Source organism: Mastigoproctus giganteus, chromosome 2 (assembly GCF_048544385.1).
Source record: "Mastigoproctus giganteus isolate SK-2022 chromosome 2, ASM4854438v1, whole genome shotgun sequence".
In the NCBI taxonomy this organism is placed as follows: Eukaryota; Metazoa; Arthropoda; class Arachnida; order Uropygi; family Thelyphonidae; genus Mastigoproctus; species Mastigoproctus giganteus.
This window is the reverse complement of record NC_143576.1, coordinates 255,464,111-255,485,845: the sequence shown is the minus strand read 5'-3', so window position 1 is coordinate 255,485,845 and position 21,735 is coordinate 255,464,111. Positions and strand designations below refer to the sequence as shown.

The 21,735-nt window shown below is 36.4% G+C and overlaps 1 protein-coding gene across 1 annotated transcript in view; it reads right to left on the bottom strand.

The window, feature by feature from the left end:
* LOC150090400 (Fanconi anemia group D2 protein-like) overlaps positions 1-21,735 on the bottom strand; it is a 31,341-nt gene that overhangs the window by 9,406 nt on the left and 200 nt on the right. Inside the window, exons 2-4 of the mRNA XM_090390301.1 lie at positions 21,234-21,287; positions 19,109-19,255; positions 6,397-6,480 (exon numbers count right to left, since the gene is read on the bottom strand). Coding sequence (XP_090246427.1) covers positions 6,397-6,480; positions 19,109-19,255; positions 21,234-21,287 — 285 coding nt within the window. The remainder of the gene's footprint in view (positions 1-6,396; positions 6,481-19,108; positions 19,256-21,233; positions 21,288-21,735) is intronic.

Sequence of the window (21,735 nt, the reverse complement as noted above, 5' to 3'; positions counted from 1 at the left end):
CATAAGTAAAGAACTCTTTGCTTTTTTACTTTTTTTCCTTTGCCAAAGATTTCTTGTACTGTGCCTTCGCCTGCCTAACCTCCTTTGTGACTTTCATGCATTTTTATTCTCTGCCATGAGCTTTTTCATCAGGATAATGTGGCATGCCACACCGCCTGGATTGTTCGAGACTGGTTCGCAGAACACGAGGAAGACTTCCAGTTATTGCCCTGTCATCCAAATTCCCCAGACATCAATCTCATTGAGCATCTGTGGTTTGTGTTGGAACAGCAACACTGATCTGCAATGTCTCAACCACAGACCTTACAGGAATTAAAGAATCTGCTGGTTACTACCAGATACCACAAGACACATTTAGAAATCTTGTAGCATCCATGCCTCGCTGGGTACGAGCTCATCAGTGTATATCAAAATTTTTTTGCATCCAGTTCCTTTGTTATTGCTTTATAGTATCTGATTAGATTGGTCAGACAAGATTGTCCCTTAACAAATTCATGCTGTGACTGCAGTATAATTTCATTCCTGTGTAGTTGGTCCTGCATTACTTCTTTAACCACTGACTCCATTATTTTCCCCTAGAACAGAAGTTAAGCTAACAGGTCTGTAATTGCTCATGTCACCTTTTGATCCCCTTTGTGAACTAGAATACATTTGCACAATGCCAGTATATAGGGAACGTTCCTGAATCCAAAGATGCTCTCATAGTTATGCTTAACTCCTTTGCTGCCTCCCTTAATATAATTAGATAGATCCATCTGCCCCAAGCCTTTTTTGTCAAGCTTCAGCAATTCTCTTTCCTCTCAGTTATCACAAAATCATTTAGCTCCTTGTTAGATTCAATGAACTTTGGAATTTCCCTCCGTAAAGAACTCATTACTTTTGTTTTAGCCATATTCATCCTTAATAACTCTGCATAACTGATTAAGATTTTCCTCTAATTCTTTGGGATCGTGGCTTATGACCACAATGTCAACTGCAAATCGTAAATGGTTTAGGTACTCTCCATTCACATTGACTCTTTCCTGCGACCAGTCTAATCTTCTGAAAACTTCCTAAAGAGCAGCAGTAAACAACTACGGAGATATTGTGTCTTCTTGTCGAACTCCTTTTCCAATTTTAAATTTACTACTGTCTTTGTGTAGTCTAATAAAGGAGGTAGCATTCTCATATATTTTCTTCAAAATCATAATCACTTGGGGGGGGGGGGATACAAGAACTAATAGATAAACAGTAGCCACTGGCAGAGGTGAAAGTGATTCTTGCACTGCTTCTATTGGAATGAGCAGCAACCTGGAAAACAAGATGCGGAGTATTTCAGACTACTGGGAGTCATTGCGGTACAAGTAAACATATGGGTTGTGTTAGGGTAGCTAAGAATAGGAACAGGTGCATGTATACTTGTGTGTACACCAATGCTAGGAGTTTGGTAAATAAATTTGATGAATTTCAGGTATTGCTCAAAACATCAAAGGCAGATATTGTTGGGATATCAGAGATGTGGTGTCACATAGTTTGGTGTCACACATAAGCATTGGGAGATCAAAATTGAGAGTAGGAGTGTGTTATAGGTCTAATGACTCTGATGGATATAATAAGAAACTGTACAGGGAAATAGAGTTGGCCAGTAAATCAGAGAGTCTTATAATGGGGGATTTTAATTTCCCAGATATTGACTGGAATTTGTGGGTTGGTCACACTCACACACTAGGCTTTTGTGGATTTATTGGATGATTGTTTTCTACATCAGCATGTTTGAGAGGCAACTAGAAGGAGTAATACTCTTGATCTGATTATCAGTAGTGATTCTTCATGCATTAAGAATCTGCAGATAAAGGAACCACTAGGTGGCAATGATCACAGTGTGCTGAAGTGGGATTTACTCAAAGAGGTAACTACCATTAGGTGTAGTAGTAGTAGTGGCATGTGATGCAAGAAAGTAAGCCAAAAAAAAAAAAAAAAATTACAAAACAATACCTTCTAAATATTTGTCCAGTTCCTCCTTAAATTTATTTAACCTATCAACTTTCACAACAACAGATGGAAGTTTGTTCCAGCAATTATCCATTGTCATCAGCCATTTTCAACTGCAGGATGAAGGCCTCTCCAGCAACTTTCCAGTTCCTTCTGTTTTATGCAATGCCATCCATTTATTACCCACAAACTCATGAATTTCATCTTTCCCCCATTGTTTTCTTCCAAGTTTCCTTCTAGCTCCTCTTGGGTACTATTCTGTTCCCATTGGCTAAAGGCATTCCGCACATCTGTTCTTCCTCAATTTCAATTTATCCCCCCTTAGGTTCGTAATCTGAACAAGCGGAAGAAATCCCATCGGAATTTAGCCTTCTCAACCCATTCAAGGCCTTATACACCTCAATCAGATCACCTCGCAGGTGCCTAGTCTCCAGCTGCTGCAATTTGCAGAACTTAAGCCTCTCCTGGTAAGAGGATCCCTTCATTCCCCTCACCAATCTTGTTGCCCTTCTCTGTACAGGCTCAAGCAAATCTACATCCTTCATAAAATGAGGCCTCCAGATTGGCACGCAGTACTCAAGGCGTGGCGTGGCGTGACCATTGCTTTATACAGAGAGACAATCACCTCCTTTTCCCTGCTAACAAAATTCCTGTATATCATTGACAAATATCATTGACAACACCCATCACCTGCCCTGGCAGCCTGTCTGCATTGCTCAGAAAACTTCATATCTGATTGCACAATTACTCCCAGGTCTTTTTAATTTTCTACCTCCTTAAGTGTAGTACCACACAGTTAGTACGTTTCTCTGGGGTTACTTCTACCCATATGCAGTACTTTGCATTTTTCAATGTAAACTCAGTTTCCACTTCTCAGCCCATCTGCCATTACTGTCATTAACAATCCTGTCAACCTTTGTATCGTTTGCAAACTTCGATACTAAGCCTGATATACCTTCATCAATATCATTGATAAACATACAAAACAACAGTGGACCCAACACCGAACCCTGTGGGACTCAACTTATAACATTAGTCCACAAAGAGCAGCACCCGTTGATTACCACCCTCTGTCTTCTCCCACTCAACCATCCTTTTATCCATTGTAGCAACTTACCCTTAATACCATTCTGCTCCAATTTGTACAGTAGTCTTCCATGCGCAGTGTCAAAGGCTTTCCTGAAATCCAAATATATGATATCAAAATTATTTTTTGCCTCCAGTTCCTTTGTAACCACATCATAATAACCAATCAAACTTTTCAGACAAGACTTTCCCTTAACAAACCCATGCTATGTCTGAATTATTGCTGCAGTCTTGCTTAGATGATCCTGCAATGCATCTTTAACCAGTGACTCCATTATTTAAACTAACTGGTCTGTAATTACTCGTGTCACCCTTCGATCCCCCCTCTTTGTGAATTGGGGACACATTTGCACATCTCCAGTCCGTGGGGACCTACCCTGAGTCCAAGAGTGCTCTCATAATTATGGCTAAGAGTTTGCTTACTTCCTTTGCCGCCTCCTTTAATATAACTGGATAGATCCCATCCACCCCATGTGCCTTTCTTATGTTTAACTTCAACAATTTCTTCCCCACTTTGTTCTCAGTTATTACAAAATCAATAAGCACCCTGTTACAATTTGATAACCTCGTGGCATTTTCAAACCTTAACTCCTTGTGTGTGAATGTAGATGGAAAATACTCGTTCAGTTTGTTTGCTATCTGAGCAGGATCATCAACAGTCAACCCATCAATATCAAGTGGACCAATCAGATTCATCCCATTCCTTTTAGGGTTTATATAAGTAAAGAAATCCTTGCTGTTTTTCTTAGCATCCTTTGTCAAAGATTTCTCGTAATCTGCCTTCGCTTGCCTAACCTCCTTTGTGACTTGATTGCAGACTAGCTTATATATATCATAGGCTTCTGTGTCGTCTGATAATTTATATGCATCCCATGCATTTTTCTTCTCGGCCACGAGTCTCATTAGTTCATTTGACAATCATTTAGGCCTAAACCTAGAACAATATTTCTTAATAGGTATGAAACGTTTAGTAGCTTCCACTATTAATTCCTTGAATGCTTCCCACTTAGAATTTGCTGTTGGTCCCACTGTACAGAATTTAAAAACTGCCTGAGACCACTATAGTCACCTTTACGGAATCAAAAACCCCCTTCCTTTACCCCTGATGGTAATTATATCTTTAAGTAAATCCGAAAAGGGAAATGTTTTTGCTTTCGTAAAGGTGACTACGGTGGTCTGAGACAGTATTTAAATTCTATATGGTGGGACCAACTGATGATGTTACCAACAGCAAATTCAAAGTGGGAAGCATTCAAAGAATTTATCTTGGAAGCTACTAGGCTTTACATACCAACTAAGAAGTATTGTTCAAGGTTTAGGCCTATATGGATGTCAGATGAACTAATGAGACATGTAGCAGAGAAGAAAAATGCATGGGATACATACAAATTAATGGGTGACATGGAAGCCTATAATAGATATAAGCTGGTCTGTAACCAAGTCACAAAGGAGATTAGGCAGGCAAAGGCAGATTATGAGAAATCCTTGGCAAAGGATGCAAAGAAAAAAAAGGGTTCTTTGCCTACGTAAACTCTAGAAGGAAAGGGATGAATCAGATTGGTCCACTGGATATTGATGGTTCAACTGTTGATGATCCTGCTCAGGTGGCTAACAAACTAAAGAGTATTTTGCATCGGCATTCACACATGAGGAGTTATTCAGGGAGGAGAATGCCAGAGGTGAGTTAAATTCTGGCAGTGAGCTGGATGATTTTGTAATAAGTGAGAGGAAAGTGGAGGAGAAATTGTTGAGGATAAACATAAAAAAGGCACCCGAGGTGGACTGGATCTATCCAGTTATATTAAAGGAGGCAGCAAAGGAAATAAGCAAACTCTTAGCCATAATTATGAGAGTTTCCTCGGTCTCAGGGAACTTACCCATGAACTGGAGATGTGCAAATGTGACCCCAATTCGCAAAGGAGGATCAAAGGCTGACACAAGTAATTATAGACCTGTAAGTTTAACTTCTGTTCCAGGAAAATTAATGGAGGCACTGGTTAAAGAAGCACTGCAGGATCATCTAGACAAGACTTCAGTTATAGCTCGGACACAGCATGGTTTTGTTAAGGGTAAGTCTTGCCTGACCAATTTGATTGGATACTATGATGTGGTCACAAAGAAACTGGATGCAGGGAATAACTTTGATATCATATATTTGGATCTTAGAAAGGCTTTTGATACTGTTGCACATCGAAGACTGCTGCACAAATTGGAGCAGTGTGGCATTGGAGGCAAATTGCTGCTATAGATAAAGGGATGGTTGAGTGGGAGAAGACAGAGTGGTAATAAATGGACACTGCTCATCTTGGACTAATGTTATTAGTGGAGTTCCTCAGGGTTCAGTATTGGGTCAGTTGTTGTTTTCTGTATTTATAAATGATATTAATGATGGTATATCAAGCTTAATGTCCAAGTTTGCAGCAATACGAAGGTTGGCAGGGTTGTTAAGAACACTAATGACAGTATGCTGCTGCAACAGGATCTAGAAAAGTCGAGCAGATAGGCCGAGTGGTGGCAAATGAAGTTTAACACTGACAAATGTAAAGTACTACTCATGGGAAGCAGCAACCCCAGAGTGATGTATCAACTCTGTGGTACTACACTGACAGTGGTAGAGAACGAAAAGAACCTGGGGGTAATTGTGCAGGCAGATATGTAGTTTTCTGAGCAATATAAGAATAAGAGCAGAATAAGAAGCAATATATGAAAAGGATAGCAATTAATTAGACCTTTCTGAAAGGATGACGTGCAAATTAAATGATTGCATGGAGAAGGCAATATTAAGTCAGATAAAATAGTTTCTAATAGCTTTGTACTCAAAAAGGGCATTAGTTAAGATGATAAATCAAATTTTTCTAATATGGGAGTTAACAGCAGTGAAATATCTATACAAATAATTCCTGAGGCTGCCAAGTTCAATGATATTTCATACTTAGAATATGATGTGGATTAGATAAATTTCAAAACAAAAGATGGTTCATTTACAAAGTCAGGGAGATGTTCAATAACCGTATCATGGTTTAAATGACGACTGGCATAAATTTTTTCATGAAAATCATCACATGTATTTTGCATCATCCCTTACAGTGGCTTTTTTTTGCTCAACCGCTAAGTCTCAAGATATTTAAAAAACACACCTGTTATGCTTGCTTCACTTCTCTGCAGCCATTTGCAGTTACAACAAAGTAAAAAATATAAATGTAGCTGAAAACTAAGTTGCTGTTATAAAAAAGTATGTATCATAGATGCATCTTTTTTTTCCACAATAAAATAAGGATTACTTTTTAAATATCCCTTAAAGTATTTGGATATGATAAAAAGGCATTTATTTGTACTTACCAAATCACTTTCATCATCAGCAGGTACTGTTTCACCTTCAGAGTCATCATCGTCCGCATTTTGCTGGGTTAAAATTTCTTCTCCCTACATAACAAGAATAAAAAGTTCAAAAACTGAAGATTATCTGTCATAGTAAATTGTAAAAGCTGCATACTTTTGCATATTTTAATTACTGACTACAGTAGAATCTCATTAATACAAAGTTCAAGGGTCCTAAATTTTCACGTTTTGAAATAACGAGGTCCCCAAAAGTGTCAACATTTTACCTTTATTATTATTATTTTTTTTTTTTTTTACACATACTATACATCTAAGAATAATAATAAATAATAACAATATCAAAAATAAATAAAAAAATAAATTAATAAAATAAAATAATAAAAACAAAAGCCTTGTCTAACAATACAGGGATTAACACATTTTTTAAAGATTTTATTTCATTTGTAAGATAAACTAAGAGAAAAGCAATTAACAGAAATGAAAATATTGTACATATTTTGATATATACAATATTTTAGTTTTAGTATCACAGTAAAAGAATTAATCTAAATATAAAAGGAAACATAAAATCCATTAACTTTTAGATAAATTAATCTAATTTAAAGAAAGAATCCAATGTTGTTTGCGCAGTTTTTGTCCTATATGCATTTTTAACTATAGCACAGACATTATAAAATGCAATAGTTGTTTCTTTATCAACATTACTGTAGGCCAAAACAGTCTCTATTATGCTCAATGCATTTTAGGCATCTTTTTAGATGGTAGTGTGTGTGTGTGTGCTTCTTCATTTTCTCTGGTAACAAAAACATCATTGTTTTTCTTGATGCTGAGCAGCTCTTCTGGTGTTGCATTGCTGTAATAGAAACTACATGTACCTTCACAAACTCTTCAAATTCGCCAACAAAATCCATAGCTCCTTCAAATTCCCCCATTCCTCAATGTTGCTATCATATTTGCCTGATGGACCATGTTTTTTGAAGATGTTCTCTCCAAAGCCACTCTTTCTGAAGCATTTGATTATTACACTTGATGCAATACTGTCCCAAGCAATAACAAGATTATGGATAGCATCCAAGACATTCCAATTTAGCTGCAAATTGTTCCCTCCCTCCTATATTGAGGAACATAGGAAGTACCTTATCAGGCAAGCTCTATATGCTCCCTTGTGGTTATAAATAATGCTTTGATCCAGTGACTGCATAAAACTGGTGATAAAAAAAAAAAAAAAGGGTAAACTTCAGCCATTATCACCCACTGCAGGATGGAAACCTCCTCAACAATTCATGTTGAGGGAAATGGACCATGATCTACTCTGCTGGTCCAGTACGGGTTGACTGATTGACCGTATTCAGCAGTCAGGGGTTTGATCCCCGGTCTACTCAAAGAGTGTGTGCTACTGCACTCCCGCTCCTGACCACTCAGCTACGGATGGTAATGGGAGGTTAAAAACAACAGCCATATATTTGTTCAGCTTAAGTGTCTCAGCAGAATGTGCTATACAACAATCTAGAATCATCAAAATTTTCCTTTTTTCTGAAGCCATTCTTCTGTCCACTTTTGATAACCAAGACTGAAAAATTTTGGCTGTAAAGCCAAGCACTTCTATTGGCCACATAATCACAGGGAAGTTGGTTAACTTCTTTAAAACATCTTGGCTTTGAAAAGTTACCAATCACCAATGGGCATAGTTTTGTATTGCCATTTGAATTGCAGCATAACAGAATTTTGAGTCTTTGTTTACTTAATTTTCCACCATGACAAGACTCCTTGAACAGCAAATGTTTTGTTTGGCAGCAAATTATAAAATAAACCTATCTCATCATGATTAAAAATATCCTTTGCCTCATATTTTTCAAGAATGGACCATACAGAACACAACCAGTCTGTAGTCCAAGGCAGCAAATGCTAAACCTAAGCAGAGTAGGGACAATAAAGTGATAAGGAGACAGAAAAAATAAAGTTAAAGAAAGAGAGTGTGACAGTGAGCGAAGGTAACTAATAAAATATGCATAATAAAAATACATAATTAGGAAATAATAACAATTTTTATCAGAAAATACATACAGCAATGAAAATTAAAATAAACAACGATATTACATGTAGAGGTTTAAGGCAGAAAAATAAGCCGGAATTGCAAGCAAAATAGCAACATCGTGTCTTCATTTCTGATGTAAATCACAAGCCAATGGGTAAAAAGCATAAAACATAAATGAAAATGAAAAATTTTTAAATTTAATTACCAATATAATAGAAGATTAAAAATAGAAATTACTAAACTTAAAAGGGGGATTTTTTAGAAAGTGGCTTGTGAACTTTACAGTTGACACAATGAAGATACAAAATTAAAACTGCTTATAATATTAACCAGAAATTTCTAGAGACATAACACTTTAGCCTAATACTAGTTAAAGTAAAGAGATTTGCTCACATAATTAAAAGTGAGTAACCTACAGAAGTATAAAGTGATATGGAAGCAAGGATTTGAATATATATTAGATATTAGAAATATAGCAATGTAAATTAGTAATAACTGAAAAAGAAAATTTTTACCAATGAGATTATATAGAGGCAACGTTATTAGCATTAGTAGAGGCATTTGATGCAAGAAAGCAAGCTTATGCAGCATCAGCCAAAAAAAAAAAAAAAAACCCACTTCCACTTCACCCCTCTGTTCGTTCAAAATACCTGTCCAGCTGAGCCTTAAACTTATTTAGGCTATCAACCTCCACCACAAGGGATGGAAGTCTGTTCCACCAACCAACTACCCGCTGGCTAAAGGCAAATTTCCGCACGTCTATCCTACATCTGTCTTTCCTCAATTTGAATTTATGCCCTCTCAGGTGATTTTTCTGAGCTAGAGGAAGAATCCCATCAGCATTGAACATGCTTAAACCATTCAAGGCTTTATACACCTCTATCAGATCACCTCGCTGGTGCCTAGTCTCCAGACACTGTAATTTGCAAAACTTAAGCCTTTCTTCGTAAGAGCACCCCTTTGTTCCATTCACTAATCTTGTTGCCCTTCTCTGTACTCGTTCCAGCAGCTCTACATCCTTCTTGAAATGAGGCCTCCAGACCTGTATACAGTACTCTAGGTGTGGCCTGACCATTGCCTTATACAATGGAATAATCACCTCCTTATCCCTGCTGGAAAAATTCCTGTATATCATTGACAATATTCCATGAGCTACTCTTGCACCCGTCTGCACTGCTCAGAGAACTTCATATCTGCCTGCACAACCACCCCCAAGTCCCTTTCATTCTCTACCACTGTCAGTGTAGTACCACAGAGTTGATACGTTGCTCTGGGGTTGCTGTTTCCCATGTGTAGTACTTTACATTTGTCAATGTTAAACTTCATTTGCCACCTCTCAGCCCATCTGCTCAACCTTTCCAGATCCTGTTGCAGCAGCATAGTGTCAGTAGTGTCCATGACAACCCTGCCAACCTTTGTATCGTCTGCAAACTTGGACATTAAGCCCGATATACCATCATCAATATCATTTATAAATACAGAAAACAATAATGGACCCAACACTGAGCCCTGAGGGACTCCACTAATAACATCAGTCCACGATGAGCAGTGTCCATTGATTACCACTCTCTGTCTTCTCCCCCTCAACCACCCCTTTATCCATAGCAGCAATTTGCCTCCAATGTCACACTGCTCCAATTTGTGTAGCAGTCTTCCATGTGCAACAGTATCAAAAGCCTTTCTAAGATCCAAGTATATAATATCAAAGTTATTCCCTGCATCCAGTTCTTTTGTGACTGCATCATAGTATCCAATCAAGTTGGTCAGGCAAGACTTCCCCTTAACAAAACCATGCTGTGTCTGAGCTATAACTGAAGTCTTGTCTAAATGATCCTGCAGTGCTTCTTTAACCAGTGCCTCCATTAATTTTCCTGGAACAGAAGTTAAGCTCACAGGTCTATAATTACTTGTGTCAGCCTTTGATCCTCCTTTGTGAATTGGGGTCACATTTGCACATTTCCAGTCTATGGGTACCTCCCCTGAGTCCAAGGAAGCTCTCATAATTATGGCTAAGGGTTTGCTTACTTCCTTTGCTGCCTCCTTTAATATAACTGGATAGATCCCATCCACCCCGGGTGCCTTTCTTGTGTTTATCTTCAACAGTTTCTCCTCCACTTTACTCCCAGTTATTTCAAGATTCTGTAGCTTACTGCTAGAGTTGAATACACCTCTGGCATTCCCCTCGCTGAATAACTCCTCATGTGTGAATGTCGATGCAAAATATTCATTTAGTTTGTTAGCTACCTGAGCAGGATCATCAACACTTGACCCATCAATATCAAGTGGACCAATCTGATTCATCCCCTTCCTTCTAGAGTTTACATAAGTAAAGAACTCTTTGCTGTTTTTCTTTGCATCCCTTGCCAAGGATTTCTCGTAATCTGCCTTCGCCTGCCTAACCTCCTTTGTAACTTGGTTGCATATCAACTTGTATCTATCATAGGCTTCTGTGTCATGTGTTAATTTGTATGTATCCCATGCATTTTTCTTCTCTGCCATATGCCTCATTAGTTCATCTGACATCCATTTTGGCCTAAACCTTGAACAATATTTCTTAGTTGGTATGTAAAGCCTAGGTAGTTATAAACAACAGCTTGCAGTAAAAACGAAATAAATATTTTACCAGAATCTAGAAATTTCGAAGAGTAAATAACATGTTATGTAGACAAAAATAACTGAAATTTCTAGAGACATATAGCATATTTAACCTAATGAAGAGATATGAAAGTATAAGCCGGGGAAAACAAAAAAAAAAAAAAGAAATGTATGACAGTGAATGTTAAATATCTAGGCTATAATAAGGAGTCAAGAAACAGAAATGGAAATAAATTTTATCAGAAAAAATATATAGCAATAAGAGTTAAAGTAAACAATAATACTCAATATAGGGATTTAAGGCAGAAGAATAAATTACGTAATTAAAAGCATCCATGGTAGAGTGAAAAGGCTTGAAGCATTATGGAAGAAACAGTATGAGTTAACAGAGATTCAGAGATATAGGTAGTAGGTATCCAAATAATAACTGAAGAGGAAATGTTTTAGACCAATATGTTTATAATTAAGAAAAGTTCTGTAAATATCAAATTAAAGTAAAGATGAGGGAAATAAACTTACGTTGCAGAGATAAATATACAGGTAACCCTTGTATAACACGGTAGTTAGGTACCTATAAAATGTCGTGTTGTGCAAAACCATGTTATACAGGACTAAGGAAAAGTACAAAAATGGGGGGGGGTTTACGTTCCAAAAGCCAACAAAATTAACAAAAATACATCACTAGATTTCATGTATCTTCTACTCTCTTTAAAAAATCAGTAATCCGGGTTTGTTTGCTTTTTCTTGATAAATCTTTGTGAATTTCATCATATGGAACTAAGCATTTTTAAACAAGCTCCCTTTTGAACTTTGGGCCCCTTTCATTCAAGAATCTGCAATCAAAAAATAAGATTCTAATTGCTTGGCTAACTTTATGCCTTCCCCTAGGCTTTTTAGTGTAAATTTGGAAGTTTAGAATTTTCATCTGCTCTATCATCCTCTGAATTGATTTGGTTTTATCTCCGATGTCATTTCCACCAAATCCACTTCACCAGCCTCTTTTTCTACCAGTAATTCTTGAACGTCTTCAGTAATCATATCTTTTTTAAAATTTTTTTAGGAGCAGAGGCGACTAAGGCCATGTTACTCTGTATATATTGTCTATAAATTGCGTGTGTCTTGAGGTCGATTTTCTGTTTTGCTGGACGAAAAACTATGCTACCCTCGCCTGAGCCCAACTAACTAAGCCACGTGAAAAAGATCCAGAAAAATTCCTCCTGTCATTGACAGGATTGAAACTCAGGTCTTTTCCACCTGGTGTGGGGAGGAGGAGGGTGATTCTATCAACTGTGCTACCCACGAGGGCTTCAGTAGTCATATCGTCAAAACCTTCCCCTCCTACCAGTGTAGCAAGTTCTACTATCGCACTGATTCTGTTTTCTGCCGGTTTGACCATATTTCCTGAATGAACTGACTCTGGCCATACATTTTTCAACACGCATTTAGTTTCTTTCAGCGATAAAGCTATGATTCTGATACAGTCCACAACTGAGAAATGTTTCCATGCCTCCATTACTTCAATAGATTTGGAATCAATTTTTTCCAAAATACATTGTAAGGATTTTCTGAAGTAATGAGTTTTAAAGGTGGATATAATGCCTTGATCTAATGGCTGAATGAAAGAAGTTGTATTAACTAGTACAACTGTTGTCATAGGAACATAACTTCAATGTTTGGATGACTTAAATCTTTTGGATGGCCTGGTGTGCTATCCAATGGTAATAAAACTTTGAAATCTAGATTTTTCCACAAGTTCAATAGCACAGAATGTAACACAAGGATTTCTCAATAATTTTTTTTGACTAGCGAGTCAACAGTGGGGATTCAAAAAGAGTGGAAATGTTGAAAAATTACATCCAACATAATAGCAGGGTTCCCCCCCCCGCACAAAAGCTCAAAAATACCCCGTTATTCATTAACCGCGTTAGAGTGAAACTGTGTTATATAAGTACCGTATTGTGCGAGAATTGCCACAATTTATCAATCATGTTAGAGCGAAACTGTGTTGTAGAAGTGTACCGTGTTATATGGGGGTTGCCTGTATACAAAATAGCAATGTTATAAAAATTAACTGAATGACTGAGGTTAAACTACTGAATACAAAAAGCATACTAAAATAATGGCATGCAAATGAAATCTAAATATAAGATTATATTATATCAGCTTCTAGTGATACAGACTTTTTTACCAGAATACAGAAATTTCAAAGAGTAAATGATATATGGTGCCATCTGGAAGTCTAAAAAAGGTAAACACAACAGAAAAAGAGCATGCATCGTATAGAAACCAAGAAACATACTAAATTTAGTCACAAACTATACAATGTATGCTATATACATTGTACAGTGTTACATCAGAAATGAAAACATGATACTGTTATTCTGCTTGCAATTCTGGTTGCTGGCATTGATGAGAGGCCAGTTTATTAAGTTGTGTGGCAACATCCTTATTTGATCGATTTTTATGTAATTGTGTAAATTATTACCCAAGATAAATGAAAATTTGCAATGAAAATTTACAATTTTAACATTGCATACCAGTAGTACTGCTCAGCACTCCCTGAGTAAAGTAAGGTTGCAATGACTCCAAAGAAGTCCTAGGAGTCAGTACATTAAAGAGATGAACAAGTGTATCCTCGAGTGTATCCCCTTAACATTTGTGCATGAAATTTGGTATATAAATTCTTAAAAAATATGCTAAACAAGTTCTGAAATTTTGAATTGTGTTGCAACTGCCATTTACAACTTACAGCAATGCTTCTATGTGCAGGGGTAGAAGTTATGGTTATGGATTGGAATTGAACATAAAACCTTCCCAGGAATCTACTGAACATACACCTAACATTTAGCATCAGACTTTTCATTCTCAAGCAACATAAAATACACAAAACATACACCTCCTTTTAGATAGAAGATTAATGTTTAAGTGACCATGAGATGATATTTGGTAACTGGGAGAAGGGCCCAGTGAAATGATTGCTCTCAGCTGCCTTGGAGGCTGTTACAACAAAGCACTGATGGTCACAAAATATCTCAAAATAGTTCAGAAGTAGATCTTGATTATTGCTTTGAATAATCTATAAAGAATTTAGGGGCAAAGGCCTCATGCTACGAGGTAGAATGATTAACATGTAGGTTAGTGCAAATGCATCATTTTAACATAGCTATCTACCAAAGTAGTTAATTTAATTAATTAATTTAACTACAGTACTTTGGTAGATAGCTATGTTAAAATGATGCATTTGCACTAACCTACATGCTTTGAATAATTTATTTTCTAAAGGACTTCATGAAACAAAACACATCACTAAACATGAAAATGAAATTAAAAGGACACAAAAAATTGCAGATAACATGATTTATGTGACATTACAATAGTAACAAAATGTCTGAATTATTAAGAAATCACTGAATTTCATAATTTTTAAATGCACTACTTGCATAGTTACATAAAAATTAACAAAACTAAGTTAGAATTAAAACTAATTTTTCTGGACAGTTCTTTGCTTATTTTAACAGCAGCTAACTTAATTTGCTAATTTTTATGGAACTGTGCAAGAGAGAATAAAAGAATGAATTTAAAAAATTACTAACATTGTATTCAGTGCTTCCTTAATAATACAAGAAATAAATGAAAGTATGAAATATTAATTATTTAGCATCACCGAGTATATTATTTCTCCAATTCAGCAAATAAATATTGTATTATTGTCAAAATAAATATAATTTTGCTTGAAGTTATTTCAAGATCTCAGTGGATATGACTTATTTCTATGCGAATATGAAATATGTAGGATACTATCAGAATCCTGCGCACATGCCAGAGGATTAACTAAGAAAGAACTAGTCTTCTTAAGTTATTTGAGAACTTTTTTCTTTCAGGAGGACAACCACAATAAATAAATAAATAAAACTAGCGGACTCCGCCCCCTCTGCTAGCTGCACCCCACCTAAATCGCAATATGATATTTCAGTGGTTTCTTACATTACGTCTGAGCCATTTAACAGTTCGTTGAGTTTCAGCCTGTTCTTTGTCCATATTAGTTACCTGCTTCCTGTTGCACTGATTTTTCACTTGCTCTGTCATCATTGAACTTATTCTCTGATTAGTTCATAACCTTTTGGCATGTAGTAGTAGTAGTAGTAGTAGTGGCATGTGATGCAAGAAAGCAAATGTATGAGCTTATGCAGCATCAGCCAACAAAAAAAAAAAAAAAAAAAAAATCACACCATTCCCTCCAAATGCCTGTCCAGTTCCTCCTTAAATTTATTCAACCTATCAACTTCCACAACGACAGATGGAAGTTTGTTCCAGCAATTAACCACCCGCTGGCTAAAGGCAAATTTCCGCACATCTATTCTACATCTGTCTTTTCTTAATTTGAATTTATGCCCCCTTAGGTTCATAATCTGAGCAAGTGGAAGGATCCCATCAGAATTCAGCGTGCTGAACCCATTCAAGGCCTTATACACCTCAATCAGATCACCGCGCAGGTGCCTAGTCTCCAGCCACTGCAATTTGCAGAACTTAAGCCTCTCTTGGTAAGAGGATCCCTTCATTCCCCTCACCAATCTTGTTGCCCTTCTCTGTACACGCTCAAGTAAATCTACATCCTTCCTAAAATGAGGCCTCCAGACCTGTACGCAGTACTCAAGGCGTGGCCTGACCATTGCCTTATACAGAGGGATAATCACCTCCTTTTCCCTGCTAGCAAAATTCCTATATGTATCATTGACAAAACCCCATGACCTGCCCTGGCAGCCTGTCTGCATTGCTCAGAAAACTTCATATCTGCCTGCACAATTACTCCCAGGTCTTTTTCATTTTCTACCACCTTAAGTGTAGTACCACACAGTTGGTACGTTTCTCTGGGGTTACTTCTACCAATATGCAGTACTTTGCATTTGTCGAGGTTAAACTTCAGTTGCCACTTTTAGCCCATCTGCCCAAATTATCTAGATCCTGTTGCAGTAGCACACTGCCATTACTGTCATTAACAACTCTGCCAACCTTTGTATCATCTGCAAACTTCGACATTAAGCCTGATATACCTTCATCAATATCATTGATAAATATACAAAACAATGGTGGACCTAACACCGAACCCTGTGGGACTCCACTAATAACATTAGTCCAAGAAGAGCAGCACCCATTGATTACCACCCTCTGTCTTCTCGCACTTAACCATGTGCAAGAGAGAATAAAAGAATGAATTTAAAAAATCACTAACATTGTATTCAGTGCTTCCTTAATAATACAAGAAATAAATGAAATAAATACCATCCTTTCATCCATTGTAGCAACTTACCCTTAATACCATTCTGCTCCAATCTGTACAATAGTCTTCCATGCGCAAGAGTGTCAAAAGCTTTCCTGAAATCCAAATATATGATATCAAAATTATTTTTTGCATCCAGTTCCTTTGTAACCACATCATAATATCCTATCAAATTTGTCAGACAAGACTTTCCCTTAACAAACCCATGCTGTGTCTGAATTATTGCTGCAGTCTTGTCTAGATGATCCTGCAATGCATCTTTAACCAGCAACTCCATTATTTTACCCAGAACAGAAGTTAAACTAACTGGTCTGTAATTACTCATGTCACCCTTCGATCCCCCTTTGTGAATTGGGGATACATTTGCACATCTCCAGTCCGTGGGAACCTCCACCGAGTCCAAGGATGCTCTCATAATTATGGCTAAGGGTTTGCTTAGTTGCTTTGCTGCCTCCTTTAATATAACTGGATTAGATCCCATCCACCCCAGGTGCTTTTCTTACATTTAACTTCAACAATTTCTCTTCCACTTTGCTCTCAGTTATTACAAAATCATTAAGCACCCTGCTACAATTTGATAACCTTCTGCCATTTTCAAACCTTAATAATTCCTCACATGTGAATGTAGATGCAAAATACTCATTCAGTTTATTTGCTATCTGAGCAGGATCATCAACAGTTGAACCATCGATGTCAAGTGGACCAATCAGATTCATCCCCTTCCTTTTAGAGTTTATATAAGTAAAGAAATCCTTGCTGTTTTTCTTAGCATCTTTTGCCAAGGATTTCTCGTAATCTGCCTTTGCCTGCCGAACCTCCTTTGTCACCTAATTACAGATTAACTTATATCTGCCATAGGCTTTTGAGTCGCTTGATAATTTATATGCATCCCATGCATTTTTCTTCTCTGTTACGAGTCTCATTAGTTCATTTGACAACTATTTAGGGGCGCCTCCATAGCCAGGTGGGAAGGAGCAGCAGTGCGTAGCACACGCTTCTTGATTAGACCGGGGTTCGAGCCCGTCACCACCAAATACGGAGGATGCGGAAAGGTCAAGGAATGACCACTGCATATCCCGGAGCAATATGGCCTTAGTTGCTAATGCTCCTAAAAACCAAATAACAAACAAACAAACAAACAACTATTTAGGCCTAAACCTTGAAAAGTATTTCTTAATAGGTATGAAACTTTTAGTAGCTTCCATGATTAATTCCTTGAATGCTTCCCACTTAGAATTTACTGTTGGTAACATCGTCAGTTGATCCCACTGTACAGAATTTAAAAACTGTTGGAGACCACTGTACTCGCCTTTACGGAAGCAAAAACCCTTTCCTTTACCCCTGATGGTAATTAAATCTTTAAGTAAATCCCATGTCAGTACACTGTGATCACTGCCACCTAGTGGTTCTTTTATCTGCAAATTCCTAATACATGAATGATCACTGCTGATAACCAGATCAAGAGTATTACTTTCTCTGGTTGCCTCTCGAACATGCTGCTGCAGAAAACAATCATCCAATAAATCCACAAAAGTCTGACTAGTGTGTGAGTGACCAACCCACAAGTTCCAGTCAATATCTGGGAAGTTAAAATCCATTATAAGACATTCCGATTTACTAGCCCACTCTATTTCTCTGTACAATTGTTCACTGTACTCATTCAAGTGATTGCCAATCTGGGTCACGGCATTGTGTTAGCTACTATATTAGCAAATCAAAAGTCACGGATTCCAGACACCTGTCGAAATGCACTGATTGATATCTAATCAAGAAATGACCTATGTAATTATTTACCTGTGCATTTGTAGTGACATAATTGCCCTGCCCACTTGTACCACATGACCCACATCCTTCTTCTCCCATTGGCTACCCCACCACAAGTCATTCCCAAGGTCGAATAAATATCACCAGGAGGAAAACTTTTTTAATGCATAGAGAGATAAATAAAAAAAATAATAAAGAAAGAAAGAAAGAAGAAAAAAAAAAAGAAAGAGTACCACAGAAGGAGAGTTCTTAGACTTAAAAATAATCCCATCACTGGGTAAGCACTGATAATCTGCAATTACTTTTTCTGGGGAGTAGGCCGCATTCACAGAAGCTAGATGTGTTAAGGCACAATATTATTACTATTTGTTAAAAGTAGTAAAAATTATTAATTCAGTATAAACAATAGATATCAGATAAGAAAATGAAAAATGAACTTGCTTATCACATGGTATATTAGTGTGGCTTAATTCTTTCTCATATGATGAATATTGACATTAGCATCCCTTTTCAATCACAATCAGTTTTGTTTTTATCTAACTCCAAAGTTGTTACAAGTCAAAGTTGTAACAACTTTGTAGTTAAAAAAAAAAAAAAAAACAGCTCTTTTTCTGAAATTATTAATTTTATTAATTTTATAGGTTCGTGATAAAAGGCAAGGAATTCTGTCTTGCTTAATAAAAAGTGTGTATTTTATTACATGTGTGCAAGTTTCATCTTATGCATCCTAAGAATAAAATTTCCTCCACTCAAAAATTACTTAAAATTCCATTTTAAGATCAAGGCACATATATTAAAGGTATCCCTAAAAATTTTCTTGAGGGTACATTTGTTCTCTTGATCCTGTTTTTCATCATGTTAGTGCACAATGCTTTTTTTTTCTATTTGTCTATTGTTCAAATACAAATACCTTGCAAAACTTTAAATACTTTTTCCTCTAATCTCTAAATATCTTTTATTAGTGTGTATGATATCAAAATAATATTTATTATTATTATTACAGTAGAAAAACTTGAAATATATAATAAAGTGTTACTTACTTGTAAGTCTCTATTTTTGAGATTTCCAAGCCAAAAGGCTTCTTTGCATTTGTTTAGAGCTAGCATGGCTTTAACTCTGTACACAAAACTTTCTAATGTTTTCTTCAGGAAAGGAACTTGATTTGTCAATGCTACATCTTTCTTGACCTATTAAAAGTATTACAAAAAAAAAAGAAAAAAAAAGTGGGATAGATGATAATTTTGATTCTGCTAGTAATAAACAAATGACACAACATCCAGCAATCTATATAGTTTATTGAAAACAGTTTTCAAAATATGCATACATAATTTATGATAACTACTTTTTAAGATGGAATGCCACTAAAAACATAACTATTAAAAAAAAAAAAAAACAGTGCAATAAGGAAAAATTTAATGAAATTAATAATGACATAATTAGCCCATACCACCTCAACATTACCACAGTACCTGGTCAGAAGTAAACAGACACACTAAACAGCATTTGTAAATTTCTGATTCTGCAGTCATATGGAACTTTGACATATTATCCAGTTGATTACACTGATCTGTATAGATTTTGATGTTTACAAAATTCATGGTGTTTCTGGGTGTACTTTTAGTGTTAATTCTAAAAATCCAGATCATTTTACTTATCTGTGTATAGCTTTTTTAAAAACAGCAAGAATTGTTTTCTTAGGTAAACATTCCATGTATACTTGATGTGTACTACTTCCTTTATATAGACAGGTATAGACGTGCCTAGATCTGCTTAGACACTTATCTGCATCAGATAGATATTTAAATCTGTGAAGTGTTTATTTTTCATTCAGTTTTTTCTGGCATAGTCATGCTAACTAGTATCTACTTCTAACATGGTTTTCATATTCTGTGACTTTGACAATGGCAACTTGTGGTTGTGTGAACAGTCCAAATGTATTTTATTACATCTTCAGTAACTATGTATTGGCAAAACAAAGGAGGCAGGATATAAAGTTATTTGTTGCAAAATGTATAAGCCACATATTTTGGGATTAAATTAGGTGACCCAAGATAAAAGTTGGTCCCCTACAAAGCTTGCCATAATGTGTGGAGGCTTGCAATTGTGGAAATGTGGTAAAAAGGAAGCCATGCCATTTGTCATTCCCATGGTATGGAGGAAACCTTGGAATCATCTTCACATTATAATGTGTTTCATAAATGAAGCAGGTTATAATGTGAAGGGCAAGCAGAGCATTTGGTATCAGAACAACATTACTTCAGCTGTAAGGCCATTACCCAATGGACCTGAACTACCAGTACCAACGCCACCAGTTTTCTTGAATAACTGCCATCAGATCCGAAATCTGATATTTTTAATCTGGGGAATGATATGTAAATTATTTGCAACAAATAAATACCAACTCCGGACAAGAGCTGTTTACATAAAGTGAAGCTTATGACCTCTGTGAGAGATTTAAATCTACCGAAAAGGGTCTGCAGTGCTTTTAGGGTCAAGACTGAAATCCAACAATCTGCTGGTCCCAGGAACAATCCCTTCATGGTATAGACATTGAAAAAGAATTGATTCCCCATTTTTCTTAAGAAGGTTCAATGATATATTGCAACAACATTCCTGCAGTTATGAACTTTTTTTGGAATTTTCTACCAGTGAACCGAGTGGAGGCTACTTATTGACCAATTGAATAATCAAAGCCTCAAAAGAGTTCTCCTTCATAATGGAAACAAGTATGCATCCATTCCATTAACTTATTCTCTTAAAAGAAAACTACAAACAAAAATGTGATGCTTCTTTAAGGAAAAAAATCAGTATAAGGATCAAACTCAGATACGTGGTTGCTGCTGTGTGTGTGGGGAATTTTAAAGTTATTGGCCTGCTACTTGGCCAACAACTTGGTTATACAAAATACAATGCTTTCTGTGTAAGTGGTATAATCAAGCAAGAAATGAACATTGGAAAAGGAAAGTGTGGTCACCAAGACAGTTTTCAACACCAGGTTCAAAAACATTAAGGACAAGCCAATAGCAGAAAGTGAAAGTAATGAGTTAGTGTGCATATGTGAGTTGAGGCATACCATGTCTGTTTATGCTGCTGAGATTAGTCTAGTTTTAGATAGTTATTGGTCTGCACTTGGCAGACCTTAACGTGGTAGTACGATTCACTCACCAACACCAGTGCATTCATCTTCCTCTGCTCTAGCTTTTTTGTGTTGTCATTTTCCTAATATGATAAGTAAGTATTTCTAATTTTTATATTTTTGCTCACACCTGAATGCCTCTATTATGATATATGCATAGCCTTAACCTTGATTAGTCACAAAGCATTGTACTACCAAAAAATTCTTCCTTTTTTTTTTTTTTTTTTTTTTTTTGTGAGTTAAGTGCACCTGTATTAACTATTTTTGCTTTCATGTGTGTTCCCCTTAGCCATCTCTATAGAAACGTGACTATAAAAGCTACCAACCATTCGATGCCATATATGCAAACTAACCTTTTGTGCCCACTCGGTTAAAACAGATACACACATCTATTTAGGCAACATTAGAGAAGATTTGCATGTGAAAAACCAACCACATGCTTTAGGAAGCTCCACAACATTTACATGCTGGAGCAATATTGTTTCCATTATCCCGACAACATTCCTTAAATATAACAGAAAATAAGCATAT